Source organism: Myodes glareolus, chromosome 22 (genome assembly GCF_982192425.1).
Source record: "Myodes glareolus chromosome 22, mMyoGla1.1, whole genome shotgun sequence".
NCBI lineage: Eukaryota > Metazoa > Chordata > Mammalia > Rodentia > Cricetidae > Myodes > Myodes glareolus.
Genome location: NC_142047.1, coordinates 60,413,841 through 60,423,873, shown reverse-complemented (window position 1 = coordinate 60,423,873; position 10,033 = coordinate 60,413,841). Strand labels below are relative to the sequence as shown.

At 36.6% G+C, this 10,033-nt stretch overlaps 1 protein-coding gene across 1 annotated transcript in view; it reads right to left on the bottom strand.

Moving 5' to 3' along the window:
• Positions 1-3,491: 3,491 nt before the first annotated feature.
• LOC146895030 (uncharacterized) overlaps positions 3,492-10,033 on the bottom strand; it is a 100,154-nt gene continuing 93,612 nt past the window's right edge. Inside the window, exons 2-4 of the mRNA XM_087900324.1 lie at positions 6,429-6,555; positions 6,171-6,231; positions 3,492-5,038 (exon numbers count right to left, since the gene is read on the bottom strand). Coding sequence (XP_087756450.1) covers positions 3,580-5,038; positions 6,171-6,231; positions 6,429-6,555 — 1,647 coding nt within the window. The 3' untranslated portion in view covers positions 3,492-3,579. The remainder of the gene's footprint in view (positions 5,039-6,170; positions 6,232-6,428; positions 6,556-10,033) is intronic.

Below are 10,033 nucleotides of genomic sequence, written 5' to 3'. Positions count from 1 at the left end.
TGAAAAATATGATCAGACACTGCCTGATATTTAAAGAAATAATGGACCACTCTACACATTATAGTAGAAAAATACCTATCAATATGTAAAACCACAATAGATTAACAAGTCACAGAAGAAATATAAGGACCACAAAATAAACTTCACTAAATGGATTTGTCACACTTGGAGCACACTTTAGTATCTACCTCAAATGCTTCAAAATACAAACTAAAGTGCAGTGATCTGTACCATCAGTCTTCAGGGAACATGGTAAGTAATTTATTTTCATAAAGGATATGATGAAAAATAAATAAAACATTACATTATTTCTTACAGCTGAAGACAACTGTGATATCTAAAGTCTTAAAAAAATCATTTTTAGGAAAAGAGTTTTCATCAGTGTGAGTTTATCCATATTTCCTGGCTTTGGATTGAAACACATAGACTTTAAAATATGTAGAGCACTAGAAACATGGCTGGGCAGTAAAGAAATGTTCACTCCCAGGACCAAGGTCTGATTTTTGACAATATCCTGTAATTTCTGTTATAAAATCCTAGGATCTAATATTATCAGAAACCAGCATGCACATTCACATACCCACACAAAGCACACTGATATTATAATCTCAACTAAAACAACTCTTTAAACATTTTCACTCATGAAAGTTTTTCTTTTGTAAGAATTCATTAATATACTAGAGGTGTTAAGTCACCTAATGGCTTAGAGTTTTTCTTCATCATGAAGCAATCAGGTAGGCTTGAAGTCTGAGAAATCAAGCCTTCTAAGTTAATGGAATCATTGGGGAAGACTTATGAAATGCTGCTCTGCTGAAGGAAATAAGTCACTTGGGGTAGGCTTTTCTAGTTTACACTCTCTGCTTCATGCTGTAGGTTGAGGATTTGAGTTCTTAGCTTTCTGTTTTAGCTGTCATGTTAGACACTTGTGGTCATAACTCTTTCTTTTTTTTGAGAAAGTGTTTCTCTGTAGCTTTGAAGTCTGTCCGAGGACTAGTTCTTGTACACCATGCAGGTGAGACCCACCAGCCTCTGCCTTCTGAGTGTGGGATTAAAAGTATGCAACATCACTGTCCAGTTGTGGTGTCACTCACTTTCATGACAATTTTGTATTACTCTGGAACTTAAGGCCAAATTCATTTTTATAAGTTTATAATTTTTATAGATAGACATTATATCACAACAACAGAAAATGAACTAATATGAATCAATAAAGTTTTACACTGGAATCAGTGATTCCATTTAATTGAAGAGAAAAAAATAAAAAGTGGTTACATTATTCTTTAAATGCATAGTGCTTGTGTTATAGCTCTGAAGGGAAAGTGATTCTGACTGTCAGAAGTCAGGCTATACCTACAACTAAGAAAGGAAGGTAGTCTGGATATCTAATGCTGTGGGAGAAAGATATCCTGATTTGATGTGGGATTCCCCACTTTGTGTTGTGATTACCATTAATGAATAAAAAACTACCTTGGCCTGTTAAGTAGGCAGGGAAAACTGAACCGAATGCTAGGAGGAAGAACAGCAGAAGAGAGATAACATGGAGCAGCCAGAGACACATGCTGGGAATTTTACCCAGAAAGTCACAGCCACATGGCAAATACACAGATTAATAGAAATGGTTTAAATTGATATGTAAGAGTGAGCCAATAAGAAGCCAGAGCTAATGGGCCAAGCAGTGATTTAATTAATACAGTATTTGTGTGGTTACTTCAGATCTAAACTAACTGGGTAGCTGGAAGCTAAACAAGCAACCTCTGTACAACACTGATTGTCAGAAGTCAGATTATACCTACAGTTGTGAAGGGAAGGTATCCTTTGTATGTTGTGAACATGTTTTATTATCATTCGCTAATAAAGAAGTTGATTGGGCCTACAGCAAGGCAGAATATACTCAGGCTGGATGAAATATATATACAGAGTAGGTAGAGTAAAAGAGATGCAATGTAGTTGTTGAAGCAAAAAGATGCCAGAACAGAACCTTACTGATAAGCCACCATCCTTGTGTTGAGATGAACAGAAATGGGTTAATTTGAGATATAGGAATTAGTTAATAGAATCTTGAGCTAACAGGCCAAACAGTGTTGTATTTAATATATTTTCTGTGGGACTATTTGGGTCTAGATGGCAACAGAAACTGCCAAAGCAGTCTCCAACTACAATCCTGGATATCTACAGCTGATTGGAAAGCTACCCTGACTGTTATTAAGTCAGGGTATCCCTGAAACTGTGGAGAAGAGGCATCCTAAATACTTATAGCTCTGAAGAGAAAGGTACCCTCACTGTCATGTCAGGATATACCTACTGCTGTTGAAGTATACTGGACATCTAGAGCTATAAAGACAAAGGAATCCTGACTGTTGAAAAGTCTGGCTATAACTGGTTTTATAATCAGATTATATTAATTTGGCTCCAGTTTCAGAGTCAAAATTGTATATTTGAATGGCTCTGGTTTCAGGCTCAGGATATGTTTCTTTAGTTGGCCCACTTACCCTACACATAGGGCTTTATAAATTCATTTTACAATGAATTTGTAAGTATAAACAGTATAAAAAGGACATCATAATACTTGAAGATGGTTAACAGTGTCAAATTCATTTCTACAGAATAAATACTCTTGTGTTATAGGCAGAAGATTCTTGTTCATTCCTGGATGCCCAGACCCAAACTAATCACACAGAAACTATACTAATTAACACAGCTTGGCCTACTGGTTCAGGATTCTTGTTAACTAACACTGACATCTTAAATCACCCCATTCCTATTATTTTGTATTTTATCACAAGACTTGTCATTTACCAGTAAGGTTACAGAGTATCTGTCTCCTTCAGCAGACACATGGAGTCTGACTCCTCTTTCTTTACTCCTCTATCTCTGCTTAAAATTCCTGCCTTGCTCTATTCTGCCCTGCCGTAGGACCAAAGCAGCTTCTTTATTAAACAATGGTAACAAAATACATTCACAGCATACAGAAGGAAAACCCAAATCATAGTTGATTAGAAGTGTTTTGGCTAAAGATCTTACCAAATACTTTATAATAAAAAGTCTTCAGTATCTTTTTCAGGTAGTCAGTTGTCTATTGTAATATACAAAGATTTTAACAGATTATTGCAAACAAAAATTTTACTCCTATATAAAGTACAAAACTTTATCACACTAAAGCATTTACAGGGTTTCTATGCAGTATTGATATTTCTCATGATTTAGATTATTCATACATGCAAATGCTTTACCACAGTGATTACATTTATAGAGTTTATCTCCAGTGTATGCTTTTTTATGCATTTGAAGAATACTGTGAAGTCCAAAGGCTTTACGACACTTGTTGCCTTCATAGAGTTTATCTCCAGCATATGTTAGTTCATGTCTTTAAAGATGACTATGATAAACAAAGACTTTAGCACACTAATTATATATGTAATGTTTCCCTCCAGTATGGGTTCTATTATGTTTTCAGAGATCACTATAAATGAAAAGGCTTTATCACATTGATTATATTCAAAGGGTTTCTCTCCAGTATGTGTTCTTTCAGGTGTTTGGAGACTACTGTGACATACAAAGGCTTTACCACACCTATTACTTTCATAGGGTATTAACTCCAGCATGGCTTCTTTCATGACTTTGTAGATGAATGTGCTGTGCAAAGGTTTTACCACACTGATTACATTCATAGGGTTTCTCCCCAGTATGGGTTCTTTTATGGTTTTGGAAATTCCTGGGAGATGCAAAGGCCTTACCACACTGATTACATTCATAGGGTTTCTCTCCAGTATGCGTTCTTTCATGAATTAGGAAAGAACGGTGCCACACAAAGGCTTTACCACATTGATTACATTCATAGGGCTTCTCTCCAGTATGAGTTCTTTTATGATTTTGGAAAGAACCAGAATGTGCAAAGGCTTTACCACACTGATTACATTCATAGGGTTTCTCTCCAGTATGGGTTCTTTTATGGTTTTGGAAACTCCTGGGAGATGTAAAGGCCTTACAACAATGATTACATTCATAGGGTTTCTCTCCAGTATGCGTTCTTTCATGAATTAGGAAAGAACGGTGCCACACAAAGGCTTTACCACACTGATTACATTCATAGGGTTTCTCTCCAGTATGGGTTTTTTTATGATTTCGGAGAGAACCGGGATGTGCAAAGGCTTTACCACACTGATTACATTCATAGGGTTTCTCTCCAGTATGCGTTCTTTCATGAACTTGAAGATCACCATGCTGTGCGAAAGCTTTACCACACTGATTACATTCATAGGGTTTCTCCCCAGTATGGGTTCTTTTGTGACCTTGTAGATGATGGTGCTGTGCAAAGGCTTTACCACACTGATTACATTCATAGGGTTTCTCTCCAGTATGGATTCTTTCATGAATTCGGAGATTACTGTGCCACACAAAGGCTTTACCACACTGATTACATTCATAGGGTTTCTCCCCAGTATGGGTTCTTTTGTGACCTTGTAGATGATGGTGCTGTGCAAAGGTTTTACCACACTGATTACATTCATAGGGTTTCTCTCCAGTATGGATTCTTTCATGAATTCGGAGATAATTGGGATGTGCAAAGGCTTTACCACACTGATTACATTCATAGCGTTTCTCTCCAGTATGGGTTCGTTCATGATTTTGAAGATGAATATGCTGTGCAAAGGCTTTACCACACTGATTACATTCATAGGGTTTCTCTCCAGTATGGGTTCGTTCATGATTTTGAAGATGAATATGCTGTGCAAAGGCTTTACCACACTGATTACATTCATAGGGTTTCTCTCCAGTATGGGTTCGTTCATGATTTTGAAGATGAATATGCTGTGCAAAGACTTTACCACACTGATTACATCCATAGGGTTTCTCTCCAGTGCATGATCTATCATACATTTGAAGATGACTATGATGTAAAAAGGTTTTACCACACTCATTTTCTTCACGGGGTTTCAATCTAGTATGTGTTTTTTCATGCCTGTGAAGATGACACACAAAGGCTTTAACACATTGAGAATATGCGGAAGTTTTCTCTCTAGTTTGACTTTTCTCATGGCTATAATTATAATGGTACATGTGAAAGAATTACTACATTTAATACATTGTTGAATATTTTTATCTCTATAAATTAATTTTACAATTTAGTCCTATTTTAAAGAAAAATTATATGTTAAAGTTTTATTAGCATGTTTACAATCTTGTTTTTCCCCTTCATTAAGGCTTGTTTTTCATCTCTGAGGATAGCTAATAACAACCTTTATCACATGGTTCACATTTACAGAATCTTTTTTTCTGTATGAGAATTTTCATGTATTTGAAGAGAACTGAAAAAACTCAAAGCTTTATCACTCTTATTGCATTTATGAAGTTTCCTGTACTGTGAGTGATACTACATTTGTTAAGTGAACTATGACAAACAGAAGTTTTTACACAGTCCTAGTACTCATGGTGCCTTTTTGAAATATGAGCTTGTTGATATATTAACAATGAAGCTAAAAAACCAATTACTTGTATATGTGCACATCAAATTCAACATGTAACATGGGGACTGTTACATATCTTCTATTTGTTCTGAGAGAGGGGTATGTTATATTTTTTTACATCCCTATGTTCATGTGGCTTGTATCCAGAGGAACATATGATATACTTAGTAAAGGAAGAATAACAAATATAAGGCTTCCACATTGAGTTCACAGTTTGACTTTCTGTCCTAATAGACTTCTGGTATCTGGATTAAGGCCTCTCTACAACAACTCACTCTTGATTTGTGACTCTACCTGCCCCATCACTAAATTTAACACAGTCACAAGTATATGGGTTAAACTACCTTTTCTATGAACTATTAGTGTAATAGAGAGTTTCAGAGATATACTTATCACCTTTTCAAAATGTATATCTTTTATAATATGAAAAATATGAAATAAATGCATTGACAATTTTACAGAATAGCTCATTGTATTATGAATCAAACGGAAATATAGGTTAAGGCATTGTTTTCCTGACTTCTTTCTTAAAAGAATAACTTTCAAATTTAATTCACCTATCTGAAATTTAGGTATATGATTTTGTGATAATTTAATATGCACCAATGTACTTTATTATGTACATTGTTGTTTTGGTTTAAAACATATAGGATCATTACAAATTCTTCAGAGGTACATCTGTATCAGCTTATACATGGAAATTACCTTTTATGTCTTCTAGAACTTTGATAATGTTTTTCAGTATTATAGTCTTCCCAATTATATCCTAAAATACAGTGCCAGAAAAATGTATGTTACATATTAAAAATTATAAAAAAAAAATAGTTACCATTTGAAGCAAAACTTAAAACCATGTCTAATTTCTTTACCCATTCTTCTTTCTCAATGATATTACAAAAGAGCATCATTAACCAATGACCAGTTGTCCCCTTATTTGAAACATAAAAGATAATTCAGTCTTACCTATTTCAGTGAGGTTTCTGTAAGTTTCCACCATCACATCGTTGTAGAGACTCTTCTGGGAAGGATTCAGCAAAGTCCATTCTTCCCAAGTGAAGTTGACATGCACGTCATCATAGGTCACTGCATTCTAAAATCCCATACACATGTACAACAGAAAGTATGATTTTGAGAACACTGTAAATGTATACTTCTTTGACAGTATAGTCATAGAATTCTGATGCTACCCAAACTTATTCCATGACATGGACATCATAATTTAATCACCAAGTCACTTTAGAAGCAAACTCAATATGAAGTTCACCATTGTCATTTCTGAACCCATTTAAAGGGATATCACTTTGCAAGAGAAATGCCTACTAACTAACAATGAAAGATATGTAAACAGATCAACAGTACAGAGTACAGATAAGAGAGATTGTATGAATTTCTAACTACAAAAAAGAAAAATAAGATGAAAAAGATGGATTCATTGAGTCCTCTAATCCAAGGACTCAGAAGGCAGAGACATGTATGTGTATCTACCTCTGAGTTGAATACCAGCCTAGTCCACACAATCACTTCTATGGCAGCCAGAAATACATGTTAAATACCTATTTCACATGATAAAAATCAATCAACCATAAAAGTTAGAAATAACTCATAGACTTTTGCTGAATTTTCTACAAAAGTTATGCATTCACTTCAACTCTTTATTCATCTATCAGAAAACTGAAGCACCCCAGTTTATTTATTTATTTTTTTAATTTCTTATTAAAAATTTCCACCTCTTCGCCACCTCCCTTTTCCCTCCCTCACCCCACCTCCCCCTTGCCACCCCCCTCCCTCTCTAGTCTTAAGAAAGCTGACTGATTAGTTTCAACCACAACACAGTAGGCACAAAGAACAGGAAATGAGCTCAGGCTATAGAAACTCATATTGTGGGATTCCCTTCTGTATGCTGTGATTATCATTGTTTAATAAAGAAACTTCTTTGGGACTATACCAGAGCTTTAGGAAAACTCTAGGGTAGATTGGGTAAACTAAACTGAATGCTGGGAGGATGAAGGTGAAGTCAGAGAGAAGTCATGTAGCCCGCCCAGAGACAGATGTTGAGAACTTTACCTCATAGGCCACAGTCACGTGGCAATATACAAATTAATAGAAATTGATTAAATTAATATGTAAGTGTTAACCAATAATTAACTAAGCTAAGCAGTGATTTATTAATACAGTTTCTGTGTGATTATTTTCAGGCTGAGAAGCTCGGAACTAAAGAGTGGCTTCCCATAAAAAACTGGTGCCCATGTGGCCAATTAAAATCCACTTAAAATCTTAGAGAGCTTGGAAAGGAATTCTAGATAGTAAAAAATGAAGTTTAGCCACATTTATTTCCCCAAATGGGCTTTGCTTACTTCTGACATGCTACAGCACCTTTAAGTGAGGTTTTCCTGATTTAAAGGTAACATAAAAAAAGCTCCACCATTTTGAAATGCCAACTTTCTAGGCTGTGCTATCAGCGCCAACTCTGACTCCTTCTGGAGGACTGGCTATGGGGTCTGTTAGAAGATTGATAATGGCAACTTAGACCCCATGTATGCCTGAAAATGGGGTAATGTACATGGCTCTCAGAGGCAGCAAATGTGCCTCTGCCATGTTGGACTGTGTTGAGCAAGCAGGCACAGTTTAAGTTCATAAGAAGGGCTTAGCATTTTAAGAAGCACTCTAGAACAGGAAAGAAATTCAGATACACAATAGTACAGATTCATACATAAAAGACCTCTAAATGAGACACAGTGTGTTTAAAAAATGTACATAGCCTGGGAGAAAGAGGAAAAATAATAGAGAGTTATAAAAAGAAGTAAATGGTTTATAAAAAATCAAATGAAGACTTTAAAAAGACAGAGTACAGACCATCATAAAGGAGTAAAGGTAATAAAATAAATAGTAAAAAGTAATAGAATAAAAACAAATAAGCCACACAAAGATGGAGTATATACAAAGGGTCTGGATTATGTATTTTATTGTGTTTTCTTTGAATTTTTGGACTGTAAAGGAGCTAAGTAACCAACACATACACTTTAAAGGTATCATGTCTTCAGAATTTGGATCTAAGGATTTGTTGCTTTGGAAAAGTTGTTTTTTTTTTTTTGTTACCACAGAGGATGAGAACCTGTGGAATTCTTCCAGACTAATGTGGTTTGATGAATACAGACCATACAAAAGGTTGCATGAAAGCCCCAAAAAATTACATCACAAAGGAAAAGCAGGAAGCAGTTTGGAGAGAACTATACCCATATTCCCCAATACAATTCATAAATGTTTCTTTACATTTAAAGGGGGATATGCTATAGAAAATTGCAATGGTATTGATCTTGGTTTATTGACACAAATTTAAAGTCAATTGTATCATATGCATTTCTGCTCTTGATTAAGGTATTGTATTTGTGCTGCTCATTTGAACATGTAATATATAATTAAAATAGAGGTAGAGAGTCATCTATGATAGTAATACTCAAGTTTGTACTAATGTTAGTTAGATTTTCTAGATGTACAGAGATGTATTTCAAATAGGGATTCTTCAAATCTGTCAGAGACTTTCAAAATATGGCATCTAAAATATTTTAAGACATTAAGACTTTTCATGAGACTCCCAGGTCAGCCTGCTCTGCTGGCTCCACCCTGCTAGCTTCCCCGCCAGCCATCCCAGCTTCCATCCAGAGGGCCTTCGGAGTGGTGAGTTGATTCGGGCCCGCGGCAGGGGCCCGGCGAGGAGGAGCTAGGACTTTCCCCGACCCCATAGACTCCCAGGTCAGCCTGCTCTGCTGGCTCCACCCTGCTAGCTTCCCCGCCAGCCATCCCAGCTTCCACCCAGAGGGCCTTCGGAGTGGTGAGTTGATTTGGGCCCGCGGCAGGGGCCCGGCGAGGAGGAGCTAGGACTTTCCCCGACCCCATAGACTCCCAGGTCAGCCTGCAGTGCTGTTTCCACCCTGCTAGGCTCTCCTGCCTGCCATCCCAGCTTCCATCCAGGTACAAATTTCTATATTTCTCCCCTCCCACTGAGGCCATAAAATTTCCCCAGTTCAGCTGCCTTGCACACTGGGCCTGCTCTGTAGGGGCATCCCGGAAAGAGGGAGTGCCTGTGCTTCAATACCCTGCCTGGGGAAAGGTAGGCATTCTATCAGTGAACTCCCTGCCCAACAAGGGAACCTGACCCAATACCAGAAGTTCCAATAGAGAGCATTTGATCGAAGAGATAGGCAGACGCCAAGGCAAGACCTCCTCCAACAATCTGAAAAACAACATGAAAATATCAGATCCCAACGACCCTACAACAGAAGGATTTGAACACTCTAACCCAGATGAAGTGGAAAAAAGTGCCATTATGAAAGCAATAGAGTCCCTTAAACAGGATATGAATAACTCCCTTAAGGAACTGGTCGAGAAGTATAACAAAAAGTTTGAAGAAATGAGTATAGAAATGGATGAGAAATATAACAAAAAGTTTGAAGAAATAAGTAAATCCGTGAGTGCTACCCTGAGAAACCAAGAAAAAACAATCAAACAAGTAAAGGAAACAGTCCAAGAATTGAAAACTGAAATGGAGGCAATGAAGAAAACACAAAACA